Source organism: Gopherus flavomarginatus, chromosome 6 (assembly GCF_025201925.1).
Source record: "Gopherus flavomarginatus isolate rGopFla2 chromosome 6, rGopFla2.mat.asm, whole genome shotgun sequence".
NCBI lineage: Eukaryota > Metazoa > Chordata > Testudines > Testudinidae > Gopherus > Gopherus flavomarginatus.
The window spans coordinates 36,368,193-36,390,731 of record NC_066622.1 but is presented as its reverse complement, the minus strand read 5'-3'; the positions used below and the strand labels follow the sequence as shown (position 1 = coordinate 36,390,731).

The 22,539-nt window shown below is 40.7% G+C and overlaps 1 protein-coding gene across 1 annotated transcript in view; it reads right to left on the bottom strand.

The window, feature by feature from the left end:
* Positions 1-22,539, bottom strand: part of NUP210 (nucleoporin 210) — a 116,011-nt gene that overhangs the window by 5,022 nt on the left and 88,450 nt on the right. Inside the window, exons 29-39 of the mRNA XM_050957942.1 lie at positions 21,763-21,854; positions 18,121-18,295; positions 14,584-14,759; positions 13,121-13,338; positions 11,713-11,849; positions 10,425-10,548; positions 6,648-6,794; positions 4,013-4,266; positions 1,615-1,831; positions 869-964; positions 677-760 (exon numbers count right to left, since the gene is read on the bottom strand). Of these exons, the coding sequence (XP_050813899.1) occupies positions 677-760; positions 869-964; positions 1,615-1,831; positions 4,013-4,266; positions 6,648-6,794; positions 10,425-10,548; positions 11,713-11,849; positions 13,121-13,338; positions 14,584-14,759; positions 18,121-18,295; positions 21,763-21,854 (1,720 nt within the window). The remainder of the gene's footprint in view (positions 1-676; positions 761-868; positions 965-1,614; positions 1,832-4,012; positions 4,267-6,647; positions 6,795-10,424; positions 10,549-11,712; positions 11,850-13,120; positions 13,339-14,583; positions 14,760-18,120; positions 18,296-21,762; positions 21,855-22,539) is intronic.

Here is a 22,539-nt window from a genome sequence, read left to right as displayed (position 1 = left end):
TAAACAACCAAACAAATAAATAAATAAGAGGTGTGCCTGTTCTGCCACAGAGGGACTGAAATCTCCATTACAGCACAGGAAACTTCACTGAAACTCTCTTAGTGGAATTTTCCAAAGATCGTAACTAAGACAAGATGTTAAAAATTTCTCTCTCAATCAGGAGTGCAACTACTGAGAGTCAAATAATTCTAATTTTTTCTTATGTTTCTGATCAAACCTAAGTATGTACCTGTGTAACACTGGGATTTCTGATGTGCATGTTACATAAAAGGCAAAGTAACATCCATAGAAGGTACATACTGAGCTATGGGAGTTTTTGTCATTAGATTCCATAGGAGCAGGAACGGGACCTTAGTTTTCTCACTACTGCAGTTATTTCTTCCCTCCCCCCAAATATTTCTTGCAAAATACCATTTAACGATCCTGATTCTAGTCTCCATCACAAAAATGTAAAGCACAAGTATTTCCACTCAGGTCTAAGGAGTCAAAGCAGTATAGGACAGGTGTGTGTGAAATCAGAATCAGGAACACTAAAAGTTGTATGGTGCTTAGATGCCAATCTTGTAATTTATTTCAGGATACAGGGTTCTCTTAGTGCAACCTCCTTGCAATAATTCAGATGCAATACCTAGGGTAACCAATTAATTTTATTTATAACTGGGTAACAGCTGCTTACTGTTATAGCTGTGTTGAGGTGTTGTCCTTGGGGTAAATGCTGGATAAGTGTTCTGTTCTTTTGGGGAGAAAACTGCATGGTAGGCTGAAAGACATTATCAAAAACATTTCAGAGTGGAAACTATTCTTTTAAAAGCACAGCTAAAATGTTTGAAAGTTAGGAAAATATGACTGCAGGTTTTTACTTCCTTACCTATGATCACAACAGCTGTCCCCGCCAGCAGTGCAAAAAGCGTGAAGAACATTACTTGATAGGAATCAAGGAAGTGTTGGAATAAACTGGCTCCGTCTGTGGAGCCGATTGAAAAGGAGAAATATCACATGATGTTATAAATAGCACTGTATCTTTCTAATCCTCTCTAATGACAACTGGGCTCTTTTCCTAGCTTTTTTTCTATTTCATTTTAAATATTTATTTGTGCAAGATACATTTTATTAGTTTAAATAACATGACTGACTTAGATTACAATGGCAATTTCCACTATAATGTTCAAAATGTGCTTGTCGGTGATAACTCAAAATAGATTGAAATGTCACACACATTGTTCCCACATCAACCCACTAATCAGTTTTGGAAATGCCAAAGCCATGTTTGAGAGTATGTAAAAATTAAAGGAAGAAGTACTGTTGGATACTATAGAATTATGGAATTTATGCCAGCTGGGACGGGCAAGCAGCCATTAGGAGGGCACATTCCAAAGACAGTAATTGGACTGACCCAGAAAGGGAAATCTGTTCAGCTTCAGCCACAAGGAGCATTTGCATGCAAACCTTGCTGTCAGAATATTAGTGTTTATCTTACATATCAGACAACTTTTTAAGCTGACTGTTACCCTGGCTCAAATCTAAACCACACTAAGTTCTACACCACCACCCTGAACACTAATGAATGTTGGAGATTTATTATGACACATGAAATATACAGATAGATACACTTACGTCTCATTGGCTCGCTTCTCTCAGCTACATAAATCACTGTCACCGGAACAGTGATCGACTGGTCAGTCACTGGGCTGGATATGGTAAGAGTGGTTGATAAGGACCCCTGGCTTGGAACTCCTGGATCAGATACACTCACAGTGTAGATTACATAACTAGGCAGTTCATAAGATTTCTCCTTCTCAAAGGCCTTCACCATTGGTGACCCACATTTCACCTGCAAGACAAACATACTGTCCCAACAAGCACTGTGCACACCCTCTTTTCCTGGTTCAATGCCAAAGAGATGCATAAGAATTACTACTCTCTTGGAAGGAAAATTTGCTTCAAAGAGGAGCATATGTTGTAACCATAGAGCTATACCACTAAACTTCCTCAGATTCACTCTCCCACTCTGCTCACACAACTATCTGTTGCCTATTTAGTTTGAGTATTGCTGCTGCCAGTTTTGCTACCATCTCTTGCAAGCCTGGAGAAGAGGATGCATGTGAACTCCCCACACAGTAGCACATGAAAGCAATATCATCCTGCCAGGGCATGAAACAAACATATGAGTGACCATCAGCTAAACAGTAAAACTAACTGTACCATTCGGAAACAAAGTGAAAACAGAGAAAAATGTTTTCACTCCCTGCTCCCTACCTGTTGCATAACCTCCAGGGTTACTTGTAATAATACTTTACAATACAATAAATTTAACAGTATATTTCCACATAGAAATGTGATTCTTAATATAAATACAGCCATACTGGGTCAGACCACAGGTCCATCTAGCCCAGTATCCTGTCTCCTGACAGTGGCCAATGCCAGGTGCCCCAGAGGGAATGAATAGAACAGGTAATCATCAAGTGATCCATCCTGTCACTCATTCCCAGCTTCTGGCAAACAGAGACTAGGGACACCATTCCTGCCGATCCTGGCTTCTCAAGTTGGTGGAATCTCTAAGACACAAGAATGTTAACGTTGACTACAGTACTTAAAAGATCCTCCTATCCTTCTACAAATTAATCGTTCTACTGTCGGGTAACATCAATACAATGAGTCAAATACTAAAATGCTTTTAAAAAAAAAAACTTAGCAAGGTTGATGAACACAGATTATTATTATTTTAACATCAGCTCTCAAACTTCATGATGAGTTTCTGCATTTAGTCCCTCGGGTGAGAAGAAAAACTATCCCAAAATAAATCAAATATGGTTTACTTAGCTGGAGAAAATACACACAACTGTATGTGCACAATTACAAAAACTAGTGTTTTAATCTTTCCCCTCTGAAGAGATTATAAACATCTGCAGTTCACACCACAGCAGGTACTATCAGAAGACATTTTTGAATTTTAAAGGTCATGCATGTATCAGTACATAAAACCAGAGAATCATAGCCGTGAGAGATGGCAAAGCATTGAGTCAGTCCGCAGAAAGTGCAGCATGTGGTCTCAGGACAGATGTTAAACTAGCAAACATGACACTTTATTTTTATCCAAAACAAGTCTGTTTGGACCTCTCACAATCGCTACTAAGAATGGATCTAACAATCCACGCACATATAACAATGGGCAACAGGTTACAGCTGGTTGTGACAAGGTGTAGGGGAACTAACTGCTCCCTAGTACATAGGGAGTTAAATTCCAGCTACACTTTCTCCTCCCTTTGCATAGGTGCCTAGGGGAAGACTTAGGAGCAGGACTGCTGGAAAGAGAGAATGGTTCTGGGAAGCCTCCATGCTAGCACAGCTGCTGGGAGTGCTGGGTGAACCTCAGGTTGAGAAATCTCCCTCCCGTGTTTTGCTCAGGTCCATTTGTTCTGATTTATGCTGAGAAAAAAAAGTTTTACCCTGCTGAAAAATCCTGCCAATTACAGCTGCCTGATTTCTTCTGAGCCACCTCATTAATTCACTCCCCACCTCCTGGGGCTATCATCGTACACATACCCTGACTGTATGCTTTTGTTATATTTTTGTAAAGTGCCATGTAGATTTACACTATAGGCTACTCTGTGACTTGCATGGCACCTCCACACATGGGAAATGAAGAGCCCCTCCTTACATACTTGCATAGGCTACCTGGGCCTGGCCACACAGATGAGCAAATATTCCCCAGACCAGGCAGCCACCAGTCCCCATGACAAACTTGTCAGCACCACTGAGCCAGTAGGTGTGTGTGTGTGTGTGTGTGTGTTGTAATTTGCTATAGGTATAAGCCAGCCATAAATGACTCATCCCCTGGAGCAAGGGGAAAGCATGGAGGATATTATGCATCAGAGGGATGAGAGAGTCACATTACCTCCTGGAAGTACTCCCAGGGTGATGAAATTTACACACTGGCCCCTTGCTCACAAATGCACCCAACAGCTCAATACAGCCTTAAATATGTAATGAGAATTTGCAGTGACATACTCACCTCCAGTTTGTCAAGAATTTCAGTGGCTCCAAATATTTTCACATCAGAACTCATGTAATGGTTACTTAAGAGAATTTCAGTCTGATCAGCATAAAACCCTGGATTGAATGGTACTTCAGCGCTGATCTGCTCTCCAGAGAAATGGCTGCCGCCCTGGAACGAAGCTGTAACTAGGAGAGCAGTTTTGCTCATGCTCAGATGCTTTAGCTGCTTGTCAGTAAGTCTGTGCATTGTGATGGAACAGGTATAGTGTCCTATAAAGATGAAAACAGTTCAACCTTTGTTAATTTACTTGTGTTTCTTTATGGTTTTTCTCTTCATACCCAAGAACGTTCCTTGTGGAAGGGAGACTTCAGAGGGGAATGGAACAAGGGGAAGGCGGTGCCCTGACAAACCACAATGGACAGGATGTCCCAAGAGTGGGAAAAGGCATGAAAGTGCAGTGAACAAATAAGACCCTAGGATGGGGCCTACCAATAATTCCCCGGGATACTGAACTAGAAGACTTGCTTTATGTAAAATTGTTCATGTGCCCAGCTGGTTTGAACCACATTTTGAGTGCATGATTTCTGGGAACACTGGATCAAACGCATTATTCCAATCCAAATATAACAACATACACTCTGTTCTCTTCATCCATCTAGCCAACAATCATCATAATCAACTTTGTCTTGTATGATTTGTTCTTTAGAAATCCATCCTGCATACTGCCTTATTGTGCACTGCTCCATTACTGCTCAGATATTCAGTGATTCCCTACAACCTCTTAAAAGTCATCCCAACTGATGATTAAAGATTAATAAAGTAAATAAATAAAATAATCCCAAAGTGAGCTGAGTGGATATTATCAGTACAAGCTGATTTTCTCATACACATCAGTTTCCCTGCCATTTTCTCTGCCACTCGTTTTCTATATCACAAGACAGATGCTTTTCTCAAGAAGAATTTGAGGGGGAAGGAGTAACCACACTCTCGCACCTTGGAAAGTTTGGCTGACCATGTGTTTAAACACAGATCTGAAGCAAGGATAAATACATGCCCCTTTTTTCTGCATAAGCAAACTGCACACGTCTTACCCCGATGGCATACTTTCTGCAGCACTGTGCAACAAAGGTAACCTCCATTATCCAGAGCGGCAGGTCTACTGGACTATTATAAGAATGCTCTCTCCCCATAATCTGTGCTTTTTAAAAATCATATTGTGACTCATGTACACCTCTCCTCTGCTCTCCTAGTGTTGCCAACTGTCATGATTTTATCGCAAGTCTCACGATGTTTTGGTCTTAAAGCCCTAGCTCCTGATGTCATGGGATCAGAAGAGAATCTGAGCTTTCATTAAAATAAAAGTTTCTAGCCCTCACGGTTGCAGGGGAAAACCTGAAAACATGAATCCCTAAAATGTTCACAAACCAAATAAAGAACTTCAAATGCATTAGGTTAAAAAAAAACATATAATTTTTAAGCCATTCTTGTGATTTTTGAATCCTTGGGGTTGATGATAGTGCAATACCTGCACAAGACAGGGACAGTGAACAGACTGAGAAGATTGGCTTTAGCCCAACACAAGTTATTGGGCTCAATACAGGGTTATCTGGGTGAAATTTAATGGCCTGTGCTATACAGGTCAGACTAGGTGATTTAATGGTTCCATCTGAGCATAAACTCTATGAATCTGAGACTGACTCTACATAGAAGACAAAGGCGTTGGCGCCTGGCAGGGGAAGCAGCTAGGGTAATTGATGTGAATTGTAATTGTTTCACCTGTTGATGGGTTAGGCCCTTCCATTGCTGAAGAGGTTCCCAATGTCAGGGTATTTCTTGACATCTGAGTACTCATGCATTCTCAGGTAGCAGTGGTGGCTTGTACTTTTTGTTTTGTCATCTGCAGTTAGCTAACAAACTGAAGCCTTTCCTCATAGAAGCAGGCCCAGACACAGTCATCTGTGCCTTTTCCACATCCAGACTAGGCCACTGCAATGCAGGCTAGCTGGGGCTACCTTTATACAATTCAGCTAGAGCAAAATATGGCACCCCACTAGCTTTGTGAAGTGGATCAGCATGAGCACATTATGTTTCTGTTCCACAGATGGCACTCACTTCCCATCCATTTCAAGCTGCAGTGGAAAGACTCATATGTGTGAAGTTATTCATACGGATTTGCAGAATCAGGATCTTAATTTGTACCTTTAACCTTTCCGGAAGTGATCTAGGTAGTGGTTTCTTAGCATTAAAGGCTTGAATAATGATGCAGCCCAAAATTCTACCAAGTGCATCATTAAATCACGCAGGGTTGTATCATATAAGATTTCTCAAAACAGCACTATATAGATAGGAGGACATGTGGAAATTAATGAACTCCGCACTGGTTCTGGACTTCTCTGAAAACATTAAGATCTTGACTGCTGTATGGAGCAAACAGTAACAGAGATTATATAAATGTCAGACAACTACACATAAGTAACAAACTAACATTAAAAACCTCTAAGTTACGCTTGGGATCCACTCCTTAATTCTTCATGCATTCAAGACTCCCACTGGCTTAAACAGGAGTTCTGGATGCACAAGGAATGTTAGAACAAATTGCAGTAGCACTGTAGCTCCGCATTTGCAATCTCAGTTTCTTTCTCCATTTTACCTGAAATTGCATCAAACCCAGGTTCTGCTGTAAAAATATCATGTGCTGGGAAATCAAATGCATCCTTATTAAAATGAAGGTGGCAGCCGATATGGGACTCTGGTTGTAGTTCTTTAATGGCTTCAATCTGAACAGGTGAACAGTCCCCTAAGGGGGGGAAAAACAGGCATGTAAGATAAAAAGTGCACTTTGCTAACACAAAAGGATGGTTCAACATCATTTCTGAGAGGAAATTTCAAGTCATTTTGCCACCCTCATTATAATCTCAGACATACTATAAAAATGTCTTAAAAGTAATGCAGTTGTCTTATCTCACATGTAGCCTGAAAGAGTACGTATACCTGAAAGTTTTATAACGGTAGTTTAGATAAGCAAAAAAGAAAATTTTTGTCAGTCAGTGAGTCATATTAAATCATAGATTTCAGCACATTTATACTTTTTTTCTATAGCTTGTACCTCACAAGTTAGGCAAACTCTGAAAGTCCCACTAAAAGGTATTTTTCAGTAGTTGTTCAAGAGGAAAAATGATGTAATTTATTATTCGATTTGAACAGGCCAACAGTTCACACAAAACAATACTAAAAATATAATTTCAACAAGTGCTGAATGTTAAGACTGTTCAATATTAACAAAAAGGCACTGTGATTAAATCAAGTATGGCTTATTAATCAGAAGATAAAATATGATATTTAACGTCACTTGTAAAGTGGTTCTAAAAACAAATATTTTTGGTGCAATTGTCAAGCACAGTAATGGTGAGCATAAGCATGCTTAATGCTAAACATATTACTTTAAAAAGTCAATTACATTCTAACAGTGAACCAATCAAGCTGTTGGTTGACTACTAGCTCCTTTTCATTCGCAAGAAAAACAGACACACAAATTTATTGATCTCTTTGGTTTCAAAAATCATGATAGTATCCATAATTCACAAAAATAATGAATGAAGGAGTTCCAAAAGAGCTCTGTACAAAAGTGTTAACAGAGGGTCCGTACTACTCCATGTCCATTGCATGAAAAACAAAAACCCAATTTAAAAAAAAAAAATTTCAAGCTTGGAACTTCTGAAAACAAACACTTGCTTTGCCTTCAGATATATCTGCAGAAAAATGATGATCTGGGTCTGACTTGACCTTTATCAAGACAAAGCAAACTTTACAAGCATTTCTGCTTTCTCTAAGTACAGAAGAACAAATTTTCAAATGACAGCATTCCCATTATAGCTGAAAATTGGGTTTTTGCAGTTGTGCCAATTGGTGCTCAGTTAAAAATCTGTCTGGAGTATCCTAAAATATTCTCTCTGTCTGCATCTGAAGAGAAGCTGCAACCATTCAGTATTTAAACAGAAGAAACCGGAGTGATTTTAAAATTTGTTTTGTTTTCATAAGGGCAAAACTGCAAATTGGATGGCTCAGGGAACCGGTAATTAGATACAGAGCCTTTCTTCACTGGGTTTCCCATCCAAATCCAGTCTGTCAACACTGACTGAAAGGCTTCTGACACGGCCTGTGAGAGTTAAGTGATAGCATCATTCCATGTGCTAGCAGAAAAGTGTCTAGATCACAAAAAATGTTACAAAATGATGCTCTTGCTGGTAATCTCAGCAGAGATATAAAGAACTGAACAGGCCTGGAGACTAATCTGTTCTTTCACTCTGAAAGTGGTTCCTCCCACACAAATTTGAGATAATGTGTAGAAGGCTTGAAGAGACTGTGTCTGTGCTGTATCTATCCTGCAGAAAGAGGGAGTTGGCCTGCAAGGCCCTGACTCTGGTACAGGTCATGAGCACTAAATACAAGCAGACTATATTTTAACGGCCTATGACAATTAATGTGACAGGTTCAAGTACACTTTCCTTGTATATCTTTTTTCCTTCATTTGTTGTGAGCAAAGGGGAAAATTACACTAGTTTTATTTCTGAAACCTCACTCATTTATTTAATTTGAACATTCAAAATTTTAAACAGCCTTCGAACAGCTGGTTGAAAAGTAGGGGGATTGTTATTTTTATTATTATTCTTTATTGCTAAAACCATTGAAATTCTCTCCATTTTTATCCCCAAAATGTGAACATTTTAAAAATCAGCTCTACTGATCAACTTTGTCAACTTTTTTCCTTTTTGGAAACCCAAAGGTTAAATCTCTTAGGAAAGTTGATGAAAATTCACTGAGCTATTTTGAGTTCGTTAACTGAAAATATTTTAAAACCCATACTTAAACAATGGCTCAAATTCCTCCACCACCCTCAAAAAAATACAGAATGATTCCTGTACATGTATTACAAATCAGTCATTTGTATGAAAGAGTGTTTTAGAGATGCTTATATTACACCTCTACCCTGTTATAATGCCACCCAATATAACACAAATTTGGATATAACACAGTAAAGCAGCGCTCCAGGGGGACGGGGCTGCACGCTCCCACGGATCAAATCAAGTTCGATATAGCGCGGTTTCACCTATAATGTGGTAAGATTTTTTGGCTCCCGAGGACAGTTCAAAAATAAATTCATCTCTTTTTCCATGTGTCTGATGAAGTGGGTATTCACTCACAAAAGTTTACGCTCCAATACTTCTGTTAGTCTATAACAGGGGTTTTCAAACTGAGGGTTGAGACCCCTCAGGTGGTCATGAGGTTATTACATGGGGGGAGTCGCAAGCTGTCAGCCTCCACCCCAAATCTTGCTTTGCCTCCAGCATTTATAATAGTGTTAAATATATAAAAAAGTATTTTTAATGTATTGGGGGGGGGGGTCACACTCAGAGGCTTGCTATGTGAAAGGGGTCACCAGTATAAAAGTCTGAGAACCCCTGGTCTATAAGGTGTCACAGGACTCTTTGTCGCTTTTTACAGATTCAGACTAACACGGCTACCCCTCTGATACTATCTTTTTCCATTGTAAACATATCAGAACCTTGTTTTGAGTTCCTTGTGGTTGTGACAGTATTGTGGCTCAAAGCACTAAGAGTACATCTACACTGAGTAAAACCGCCACAGCAGTGAGTCTCAGAGCGGGACTTGCACTATAGAGCTAAAAATAGCCACACATATATTCCTGCTTGGATTCTGAAACCCAGCCAGGGTTCTGAGACTCATTGCCATAGGCTTTTGGTATTTTTTAGTATAGTCATATACGGAGGCCTTAAAATCATTATGAAGAGCTCACAGCATAGGACAGCAGAACTCCCATATTAACAGCTGGACAGCTCCTTGGCCACAAAAGAATCACATTCTGACTTCCTGAGAGTATGTGGCAATACTGGCATCACAATGGTGTATCACTATATGATGATGCCCCACTGCAATTCAGTATCTTCACACTATGCAACCTCATGGCTCAATTCACCACACAGTGTTGTGAACATCTCACTCACATAACACAGTTGCTGAGAGCATCAGGGAGTCTCAGCTCTTGCTGCCCCATCTTTCATGGCTATTGGGAGGAAAAAGTTGGGCTTTTTCTCCTCTGCCTCTTGGTTCTAGCCCAGCTGCTTGAAAGCTCTCACTGGCTGTCCATTCCCCCATCACTGGGTGTGGTGACTCAGGAGCATGCCCATGATCTTCTCACTTTGAGATTTTGTCAGGGAAAGGGAAAAGCCAGTAAGTCCCTACAAACTCACAACATGACCATGACTCCCGCCACATAACTTGCGAGGCAGTGGTGAAGCACTAGTGCAGGCTCCTTTCTTGCACTCCTAGATGCTAGAGGAGAGACAGTGCATCACGCATGTGCGGTTAAGTAATGAACAGGCAAGCAGGAGAAGATTCAGCACAGTACCTTTCAAATTTTTGCTTCTGTCCCCAGTTGTAACTAAAACTTTTGAAGCTGCAACTCCTTGTAAGTTTGTTTTCACTCCAGTTACATGCATTGCTATAATCCTTTGAGGAATACTGATCAATACCTAAAAAAAAGACACCGAAGAACCCTGTTACACAAGACTGTTAAATGAACACAAATTAAGGCAGGAATGGATTTTAGTAAGTCAAAAATGGATACTCCTCTCTCACACACACACCAGACAAAAGATGCTTTTTTTTTTTTTTTTTTTTTTTTTTTTTTTTTTTTTTTTTTAAGAAATGCTGCATTTCTCTAATTTTAGAAGTTGCTCTTTTAGGCAACTTAAGTTAGAAAGACATTTTACTATTTCTATTAATCCCTCATAAATCAGCACAAAAAAACAGGCACAAAAAAAGCTGGATTTAATTTAATTAAAAATAATGTCTGGTGCTCTTATGTCTGCTGATACTGTGATTTCAGTGTAGACAGAACTATTTCACTGAAGATCAAATAAATGCAATTTCCTTTAAATTCAGTAATACCGACTGGCCGATGTACAGTACATATGGTACCATATGAAAAAAAATTCTGGTTGGTATCTCATTCAAACAGTGAAACTTCATTCAGAAAAGCAGAGCCTTAATCCAGTGTTTCTCAAACTGGGGTCGCTGTTTGTGCAGGGAAAGCCCCTGGTGGGCCGAGCCGTTTGTTTACCTGCCCTGTTTGCCACTGCAGGCCAATGACAGCTGCTGGAAGTGCCGCAGGCCAAGGGATGTACTGGCTGCTGCTTCCAACAGCTCCCATCGGCTCAGAGCAGCGATTTGCGGCCAGTGGGAGCTGCAATTGGTTGGACCTGTGGATGGGGCAGGTAAACAAACCAGCCTGGCCCACCAGGGGCTTTCACTACACAAGCGGCAACCCCTGTTTGAGATACACTGCCTTAACCAAAAGTTGTTCAGCATCTGAAACCAACTTAGCCAAGCAAAGAAATGAAGTGTGCCATATAAAAATAATGCAGGCTCAAAATACAAACTATTAAGTTTAATTGCCTTCTTAAACACAAAATATAACCATGTCGTCTTTGGAAGTACAACAAATGTTTTCCCCATCAATTCATCTTCTGCTCAAGATAAACAGTACAGATATAGGAACAAATTTATACATTTCCAAGAAAAAAAATTAAATAAGGACAGTAACAGAAGCTTAACATTAACTGTAGGTAGAAATATGTTCTCAACAGACAGCAAACAAACCTCAACAGCACTAGTGGAAGTTAAAAGTCTCTCACCTCCCTGTATGTTTTAAGTAGTCCAGGAATCTCATAATAAACAGTGACAACTCCTGAATCCCTTGCCACAGCTACACCTGTCCTTGGGTCAACCTGAAGAACACTGCTCAGTGAAGAGCTCCAGACTCCTGACAAGCCTATGAGAAAAGACTATTTGTAAATTAACTGCTTAACAGGGTTCCCATATGCTAGCCATGTGTGTTTTCAAACTGGAGTATGTTATCTACTGTGTGACAAAGTTCCTCCTCTACCTTGGTGGGTCCTGCGCTTATTGGCAGATTTGCTCGCCTCAGTGATCTTCCCCTCTGGTGGAACCCACAGTCTGGGTCAACTCCTCTTGTGTTTGATCAGGAGTTGGGAGGTTTGAGGGGAACCCGGGCCCGCGCTTTACTCTGGGTTCCAGCCCAGGGCCCTGTGGATTGCAGCTGTCTATAGTGCCTCCTGTAACAGCTGCATGACAGCTACAACTCCCTGGGCTACTTCCCCATGGCCTCCTCCAAACACCTTCTTTATCCTCACCACAGGACCTTCCTCCTGGTGTCTGATAACTCTTCTACTCCTCAATCCTCCAGCAGCACACTCTCTCACTCTCAGCTCCTTGCACCTCTTGTTCCCAGCTCCTCACACACACATCACAAACTGAAGTGAGGTCCTTTTTAAACCCAGGTGTGCTGATTAGCCTGCCTTAATTGATTCTAGCAGCTTCTTGACTGGCTGCAGATGTTCTAATCAGCCTGTCTGCCTTGTTTCCAGAAAATTCCTGATTGTTCTGGAACCTTCCCTGTTACCTTACCCAGGGAAAGGGGACCTACTTAACCTAGGGCTAATATATCTGCCTTCTATCACTCTTCTGTAGCCATCTGGCCTGACCCTGTAACAACAGGTACCCACCATTAAATGCACCAATTCTCACCACTCTGTGTGCGCGCGCGCATATTATCAGCTATGCTATCCGATGTGTGGGGGCTAGATTCTGAGGTCTTTGCCTCAGAGCCACATTCTGCTCTCAGTTACACCAGCAGAAATTCCACTCTTGCAAAAATCCCATTAAGGCCAAAGAACTAATTAAAGGATTGAGTAAAGGCCTCAAGACTGTGTCTTTGTATTATTATCCCTGTTCATTTTTTTTAACTAAGCCTTTTCCAGAATGTTTTATATTTTAGGAACAATTGAATTGGAAACTGCAGATGTTTGATGCCCAAGAGCTCAACACAAGTGACATTTTTCAAAGCTGCAGTTGATCAAACTTATTTGTGGTGTTCAAAAGAATAGCGAGTGTCATTTGATTCTGATCATCATAAATAATGTATTTAGTTTCCCTAGACTGTCACAATGCATAGCACTACAAAGTTTCCATGGTAATTCAGAGTCAGCATTGAAATGCATTTAAACAGCTAGTGTTTCTTACCTTCTTGATTTATCAGTGTAGTACTAAAACAGACGACATCACCTACTACCATGTCTCTGAGCTCAGGGAAAATGGCATGTTGCACAGGAAAAGGGACATAATCTGCAATTCCACTGTGCTCTGTATCCCAAACCATAAGCAAAGTCAAGCCTATATTTACAGTTCGAATTACAAATGTGTTGTTCGTGGTTCCTTTCCCAATCTGCACAAAGTCATCTCTGTAAATAAAAGGAAAAAAATGCTTTGGTTTTCAGAAAATTCTGCTATTCCCTTTACTCTCCTCCTGTCTGATAGGTATTTATTCAGTTTTTAAAAAACTTCTCACTTTGCCTGACTCCTTTTTTGCCTGCCTCTACTTTCACTTTTGCACAGAGGAAAGGAGGAATAAAATGAAACTCTATGAATGGATCTAGCACTAAATGCAGCTGGTCAGCCAAAATTTCTTAACTCTACTAGGTCAGTATCTTCAAACTGCTACTGAGATATGCACTCTCCCCAACACTGCACACTCCTGACCATGCTCAGGGGCGGCTCTAGGGACTTTGCTGCCCCAAGCACAGCAGGCATGCCTGTGGGAGGTCCACCGAAGCTGCGGGATCAGCGGAGCCTCCACAGGCAAGCTGCCGGAGGCAGCCAGCCTGCCACCCTCACGGCACCGGCAGAGCGCCCCCCATGGCATACCGCTCAAGCATGCGCTTTGCATGCTGGGGCCTGGAGCCTCCCCTGACCATACTAATACCAAGATATATCTATATGAGTGGGGGAAAGACAAGATAGCTTTAAAAAAAACCCAACCCATATCTCTCTTTTCCTCATGACTCTCACCCAAGCATTTACACAAGGAATTCTGCGGAAGACAAACTTTGTGCAGTAATCGTTGGGGAATTTGATGAACATCCCACTGACCAAATGTGATTTTTTTATTGTATCCTGGTGGTGCCCAAAAACCGCAGTCAGGATCGCATCCCCATTGTACTAAAGACTGTACAAACACATCTGAAGACACAGTCCCCACTCCAAATTCCCTAAGTTTAAGACAAGCTGCAATGAGTGTGACAAACGGCAGGAGGGAGGAAGGAGAGGAAGGGTAAGGCCAACACTAACAAGATCAACTTGTTACATAAGCCAACAATGTGTACAACTTAATGATTCAGAATCACTGGAAGCATATACACCCATACACCCCCCATTCCCACTGATCCTCTGCCTAGGCATGACTTCACTTTGTCAGGTCAATACTGGTGACTAACTGGTGCCCTTTTTTCTGGCAACTCTGAAGGCTCTACACACTTCAGGAGTCAATCAGTGATCCCAAGCCTGTGATCCCAATCTGCCACCAGAAGTACAGCACACTCTTGCTGACATAGCTTTACCCCCTGGGCAGTTATCATGACTGGTATAATACAATGTCTTTTACATTTCTTTGCTGCCCCTATAATTAACACTATGATGTAGACACTTACCTATTGGTTGCAAGGTTGAGCACAGAATTGTGCGAATGGAAGGTATCTCCAGAGTTATCATGGAAATGGACTGTGAAGGTTAATGTCACACCCAATGGTAGAGCCAACAGAGCCTCTTTGTTTTGAGTGTGCAGAACAGGACTAATGGAGATTCTCAGGTAGGAAACAGGAGACACCTGTATGGCATTAATAAAAGATGATATTCTGTAAAGTGCTTTTTTCCCTTGACTATGGGGTACCTATTAAATAAAGCTATTTAAATAATTTTCAGACACAGATATGTGAAGAGTTCTTTATGAACCACACATATTTTTAGTCTGGATATTACAACAGAATTGAGAGATGGAGCTTTTAATTTCACACAGGATTTATTATGTTTCATAAAGTCCTTGCAAAGCATCTCCTGCTCGTATAGCACCAGGAGCTGAGAAGCAATAAGGACATGTAACAAATGCACAAAATTACAGAGACAATGTGTTTATCCTGTAAAACAAAACCAGAAAACTCAACAGATACACAACTCAACTAATAACCTGCAGGTTTCTCCCCAGTAAAGGTGGATATACAAAGATTATACAGTCCCAAAGATCAGCCCCTGGGTGAGTGGTGCATGAGCTACATATGAACCAGGGATGAGATTCTAACATCTGCTTCAGTACCTCTACCCCAGGCATAAAGGGACTCTAAAAGCCCAAGATCTGGCAGGGGGAAGATTCCCCCAGTGCAGGAACAGTGGAAGACAGCTGTAAGGCTGCCCTCCAATGGCCACCTCTCAAGACCTGCTATAGTGGGGTGTGGCTCCAGAACTGTGGAGATTATGGGCAGCCAAGGAGAGGCTGCTGCAATTCAGACAGCTCCCTTGGGTTGTGTCTATTATATTGGTGCTGCAGGAGTTGCCCAGGACTAAGCCACTTTAGCTACATAACTTCCACTGGGCTGCGAGTTCTGTATTGCATCTCTAAGAGGCACAGCACAGAATCTCAGTCAGGACATTCAAAGGGAATGCTCATGTTGCAGAAGGGGCCAGGCCACCCTGAAATAAACTGTCCTATGGCTTGACTGATTGGGCCTACCTTGCATCTGTTAAGACCAGATTGGTCAGCAAGCTGCATTCTGCTGGTTTAATGGCTCCCTGCCCAAGAAAAACAGAATGGGTTTGCAATCCCTGCTCCCATTCTTCAAGCTGTTTAAAGAAACAAGCGTTTGTGCAAAAATAAAGACAATTTTTGCAGCAACACTTACCTGCAGGGAATCGTTCTTACGATGATGAATTCACAAATGTTTTGTTGTGGAAATGTATTTCCTCTATTAATTAATAAAAGGAAAACCTGTTTGACTTATCTAGGCAAGCTATCAAAAGTAAAGGGACAATGTGAGTTTTCTCTGATACAGCTTTTGGAAAATAAATAATGGAAGGATAAAGGAAGAAAAAAAAAACTTCAACTGTATAAAGAACAGTACTTTAAATGCCCCCCTCAAGGATACCTTTCTTCTGAGCCAAGAGGCTCAGATAACAGAGTTTTGCATTTTATCTCAAAATGTACATGTCAAAACTTGAAAAAGAAAGGACGGCTTTAGCCTCAAGGAAACTGCATCTTTGGCGAGTCTGAAAACTGTGGCTAAAATATCAGTATGTACAGCTGTCTGCTCCACTAGCTGATGTAATAAGCTAAAACATCAGTGCATATGGCCATCTGCCCAACTAACTGATGTAACAAGATAACAAAAATGCCATTTCCATGAGAGACTTTCAAGCCTGTTTTACTTAACAGTCTCAAAACAGGGTCTGTAAGAGACAACTGCTAAATCTAATATTGATGAAAGCAGCTATTTATTTTTTAAGAACATCTCAGTTTTCTGGATATTTCTAGCATTAATGTTTTGATGTTTGGGTTGACTAGAGCCCAGACGGCATGTGAGCAAGTGCTGAGTTTACCTCCCCACAAAGCTCTGGTATAATACATCACTCCTTACTTTCATTGCCTCCTGCTGTTTCAGTAATACAGCCTCTCCTGAGCAAAGACTGCCAAAATACTCAGATTGGTATATACAGCTAGACAGAGGAAGGAAGGTCCAGTGATTAGAGGATTAGCCTATTGTGAGTCAGGAGACCGGGGTTCATGTCCTGCTCTGCCTCCCTGTGTGACCTTGGAGAAGTCACTTGGTTTCTCTGTGCCTCAATTCCTCACTTGTAAAATGTGGCTAATATAATTTTTCTACCTCATACGGACATTGTGAGGATAAAGACAGCCAAGATATGAAGTGTTCAGATGGCAACAGGGCCAGATAAGTACCTAAGATAAGTAGACAGGTCACGGCAGAAGCTGTATGGATGTGAAATAAAAAGACAGCCCCTACCCCAAAGAGCTTACAGTCTTAAATCTTCAATCCTGCAGTTTGCTGGTTCCATGAACAGACAGAATGAATAAATGACTGGAGAGACCATGGCTCCACCACCCCAACATGCAGGCCAGGGTATCTGATCCAGCTCCCAAGAAAATCAACAGGAGTCTTTTCCGTGGTTATAATGAACACTGGATCAGGACCCAGCAGAGTCTAGGCTAAGTACTAGGGAGGGGGAAGCAAGCTATGGCCTGAGGGATGTGGAAAGTACTCATATACTCTTCCGTATTACTTTGGTTTAGACTGTGCAGGACATACAGATGAGCCATCAGTGCCCAAAGTGGTGAAACAGAAACATGCATGATTATACCCAAGCAGAAGTCCATGTAATTTAATAATGGTAATCATATGAAAGAGCATTAGTCAGGGTGACAATTTAATCCCTTCGCTGCTGGTTCCTACTATAACTTTTGTGCCTTCTCTGAAGTGAAGGTGCTTCAGAGAACTTTAGCACTACAAGCAACATGCACCAACATTGGACAAGCTTCTTGCCCAGCTTACTAAGTACATTGGACAGCAGCTAAATTTGAACCTGAGGGTAGTCACTCTCCTGTTTTGATTCCCTGTAGAAAGAGTCTGTTAAGAGCTACAGTACTTGGAAGCTGAAGATACATAATGAGATTTCTGCACAACACAGACATGCTGAAAATTCAAACACCATTGTTAGTCACCTTGTAGCTAACCCTGTATTCATCACTCTAGCTGGCTTTATCCCTTTCCTCTCCTTGAGACATGAACCACCTATGATAGATGTCAGTAGCTACAGAGTATCAAACACGTCTAAAAGAAAACATTTCTGAAGAGTTTTTTTTTTAGGACAATATTTTTCTAGCTTACACGTGTACATGCAATCCACAGGCACATTTTTGGTGAACTGTGCTACAGCTGAGAATTCTCCGATGTGAGGAGATGCACATTTTAAAACTTCATTACGCCACCAAACTGGTACTCCAACACCTTGTTAAAAAGAACACCGAACTGTCCATTTATCTGTGCATTTTATACTTCGCAGAATTTATAGGTGAAATTAACTTTACTCAGTTGGTGTCATAGGAGCGTATGTTTTTAATGGATGGAACAGCATTAGCCTTAATTGTATTCTGACCCTAGTGAAGATAAAGAGAAAAATACTACCTTAATAGCAACTACAATGGTCTGGTTGATTCCAAATGGCTCCTGGGAAATTATTTCAATTGTTGATGATCCTATCAAGGACCCCGAGTTCAGAAAGCCTCTCTCATCAATCTGTACAATGGGAACTTTATTGGGCCCATCCAGGACACGGTAACTCAGGGAAGCTACTCTGTCCCTTGATAAAGCAAAAACAGAAAGCTTTAAAAAACAAAATCTACATTTACAACCAGATTTATTTAAAGCAAGCGTAAACTAGTGCTACTGATATGTGCATTTATCGTGTTTTTGCTATAAAGCCACAAAGTGCTGTAATCTAATCTAAGATTCAAGTGTTCAGATCCTGATTCAAGCCTTCCTGGAAGAAGTCTTATCTATGCTTGGGCACATATTAAAATCCACTTGCTGTCCACTACCTTACAGTGTCATAATTTACTGATGTGAACTTCATTCAGAATATTAGTGTATAAGGGTACAGCATGTGGCTTTCACAGACATTTTCCGTCATCAGTATTCAGTAGCAGATTAGTCTACCAGGGTCCTCACCGGTATTAAAGATAAAGATAAAGACAGGAACATGACTAAGTAGTTCTCATTAGTTTCCTGGAAATTGTTTGTACACAAGGTTAATTTTTGGAATAAAACACTCCATGGTATTAGCATATTAATAAGTAAAGTGAGCAAACGTATAAACTCTAATTAGCAGGCATTCTGACTCATTGGATATTTTAAAGAACCACTTACACATGTTCTACCATACATATAAACAACCTTCTCTTCTCTCTCCCCACTCCCATGCATTTTCCCATTCAGCTGAGAATACAGCATTTTCCTTCTGTGGAACCCAACAAGGAAACTGTATCCTGATGGCCCTTCATAGCTGGTCAAATAGTGAAGGTGCCAGGCTGGATTACACCACGGGATAAACTGTTTCTGGTGGCATTGTGACAAATATGGCAACTTCCGGCACTCTCCTTGAAACGCCTTAGTTTGTGTGTTATTGTGGGCTGGGATTGTATGTAACCTCTCTCAGGGAGATGTGACAGATATTGCAACCCCACAGAGCATCTTTAGGGTCCATTGTTTTAAATGAATGGTTTGTGTATGATTATGTCATTCTTCACGCAGAAGGACTACCACAGCTCCTCTAGGAGCTGAAGCTGTGAGCGGTGATTAAAGGGAATCAGCCTGGTTGTTATATCTCCCTCCTCAGCCTCTCCCCGAGGTATCACTTTCCAGAGAGGCTTACATATACGAGTTCAAACTAGATTCTCCTGAGGCCAACAGACAAAAGGACTTTTGGATAAACAGCCTGAGTTTAAACTGACTCAAAGCCTTCTTTCTGATTCAGTCAACAGTCAGAAATTCCTGTCCAAGGGGAGCCTTGATACTTGCAGAAGAGTTGGAAAGACTTGATCTAGTATGGCCCCCTAAGACTGATGGATGAACTGTGGTAAGCTTTTAGCATGTCTGTAGGTTCTTTTATTGTTTTTATATGTCTACTCCGTAACGTTTTCACCTTAAGAATAAAAGTGCTTGCTTAGAAAGAGCTGTGTGGTAACATGTACCTGCGGTCAATTTCGCTGTTCAAAGCCTTTGGCGAGAAAGCCAAGCACAGACGCTGGCCTGGTTCGGCAGTTTCGTTTGCTGGCAATATCCTTGTGTAAGGAAGGAACAGTGGAGTCTGGAAAACTCCCAGTCAGGAGGAGGGAGAGAGATGCGGGTCTCTACCCAAAAGAGATGGAGGCTGAGGAGTCAGGAGCCTCGATAAGATTCCTTTGGGGGACCACGAGGGGAGAATACATGTGCAGTTGCCCTGAACTGTGACAGGAATATCCCAGGATAGGGGGAATGGTCTGACCATTGTGGGAGGTGTACAGTGAAAAGGAGTATGCAAATTATTCTCCATTGGTTGGGCCCTCAGCTGCTCAGAGTAACCACAAAAAGCCTTAAGAGGAGAGGCCAGGGAGCCATAAGGATTATTTTAATTTATTGACCATACCAAGTGTGCCAGGCCATTTACAGAACAAGACACACCATCCTTGCCCCTGATAACTTATAGGTTAAATGGCAGATTATGATACTCTTACTCACTTTATGTCATGAGGAGTCTCATCATCTCCAATAGTGCTATATGTTGAGTAAGGTACTATTCAGTATGAGCAAGGATATGAGGTTTAGAAACAATACGCTAGGTGTCAGAAATAGCACCACAGCTGATAATATGAGAGTAACAGAGGGAAGTTGGGGGAGGGAAAACAAGGATTACAATTAAACTCATGGGATTGTTCAAGTATGTTAGCTCTGCTGGGGTTTTTTGGGGTGGAGTGGAGGAGATCCTTGATTGCATGGTGTTTACAGCACCAGGACTGGATTTTGATTAATGTATTCACCATTAAGACACATGAATGAATTCAATGCATCATGCCTCAGGCAGCCAAAGGATGATGCAGACAATGGAGACATAATCAAATTTTAAAGCTTTCCTCCCCTGGAGAAAGCAGTAGTGCAAACACCATTTGTCCTGACCCCATGGGTAAAACCCCTGTGGAAAGTAGCTGCCCCTTTCTAGCACTGGGCTTGAAATTTTCAGCCACTAAGACAAACTATATCAAGCCTGAAATAAGTTTAAAAGAACAATTCTTTGAAAAGTGACAATATAAAAATGGCACCTCCTTATTCAGCAGATCCGTTCCCTGACTTTGGCAGGAAAAATGTGTCTGCTTTTTTCAATCCCAATAGCTCTGTATAGCCAGTGTTAGCAATTGGGAGTGAAAGCAGGTTTCTTTTCGGACTCACAAGCCATCATGAGAGCTATTAACCAAGTTCCAAATGGCAAAATCCTTTCCTGCTGTCTCCACCCCTTACCCACCCCAGTTACACCTCTGTAATCCTATTGAAGACAGAGTTACAGATATGTAACCAAGACCAGAGTTTTACTAGTGATAATACATGAGCCAGACTTGCAGATCAAGCCTGGCTGGGACAAAAAAAATAGCCTTTTCTTAGTTGTACTCTGTACAAACTAGAGCTGGAAATCATTAAGAAATAATACATCTGGAATGACAAGACATTTTTTACACTGCTACTTCTCAAAATACAATCATTTTAAGTAACCGTGACATGTAAAAAAATCTCAAGAGACAAAAATAAATATTTATTATTTTTAAGAAACAAAATGCAGATTTTACCATGGTGACGTGAAAGTTCAGTAAATAAAAACATTACCAAAAATCAGTGGATTTAAGTTGTGATCTTTAGGTAAAACACTTTCTGGTCTCACAATCTAGTCTCAGCCTCTCAGTCAGAAGAACATCAAGGAGCTGGTTTTCAGAAGTGCTGAGTACCCACAACTCAAGTTAAAGTCTACAGATTCTCAGCACCTCTTAAAACCAAGACCTAAAAGTTCTCAGACCTTTACAACTGTGTAGGTATAGCTTTCTAACTAAGAAAAGACAAGCACAAGATTGGATAGAAAACAAACGTAGAGATAAAGATAAATCCTTCAATATAAGAATGTACAGGGAGACTTGTTTTTTTTTTAACGAAACAGACAAAAAAAATTATTTTAAATATCAAGAATTATACTTTACAGCTACAATAAATTGCTGACACATAGGCCCACTGTAAAAAATTACTACTTACCTGTTTGTTTGAAGTTTAATAAATGAGTTAGGTGACATTAAGATTTGCTCTGCATCTACTTGTGGAGTAACTAGAAGTAGTTTATCAAATACCTGGAAAATAAAAATTAGCCTTATTTATTTCTACTAGCTACTGAAGAACATTTACTTCTATTTATTCCTCCTCTTCCAAAACGAAATTAAGAAAAGGAACACAAAAGAGGGACATAAGAACAACTGTTTTGAGCTTCGTAGTGATAATCCCTTAACTATATTTTAATATACAGGATTAACAAGTTGTTCACTAGTTTAGGAATGATGTGAATAAATGTGAGACAGTCCAGATGAGAACAACAGAAGTGATAAAAGGTTTAGAAAATCTGACTTGAGAGGAAATGTTTAAAAAAAAAAACCTGGGCATGTTTGGTCTTAAGAACAGAACGGGGGACCTGATAATAGTCCTCATGTGTTATGGTCTGTCACAAAGAGGACTGTGATCAATTGTTCTCCATGTCACCAAATGTAGGACAAGAAGTAACTGGCTTATTCTGCAGTAACAGCGATTTAGGTTAGATATTAGGAAAAGCTTTCTAATTATAAGAATAGTTGATTTCTGGAACAGACTTCCAAGGAAGGTTGTGGAATTCCCATCACTGGAGGTTTTTAAGAACAGTTTGAACAAACAACTGTCAGGGATGGTCAAGCTTTACTTGGTCCTGCCTAGCAAGGGAGGCTGGATTAAATCATCTCTCAAGGTTTCTTCCAGTCCTACATTTCTAGGATTTCTATGATTCTATGT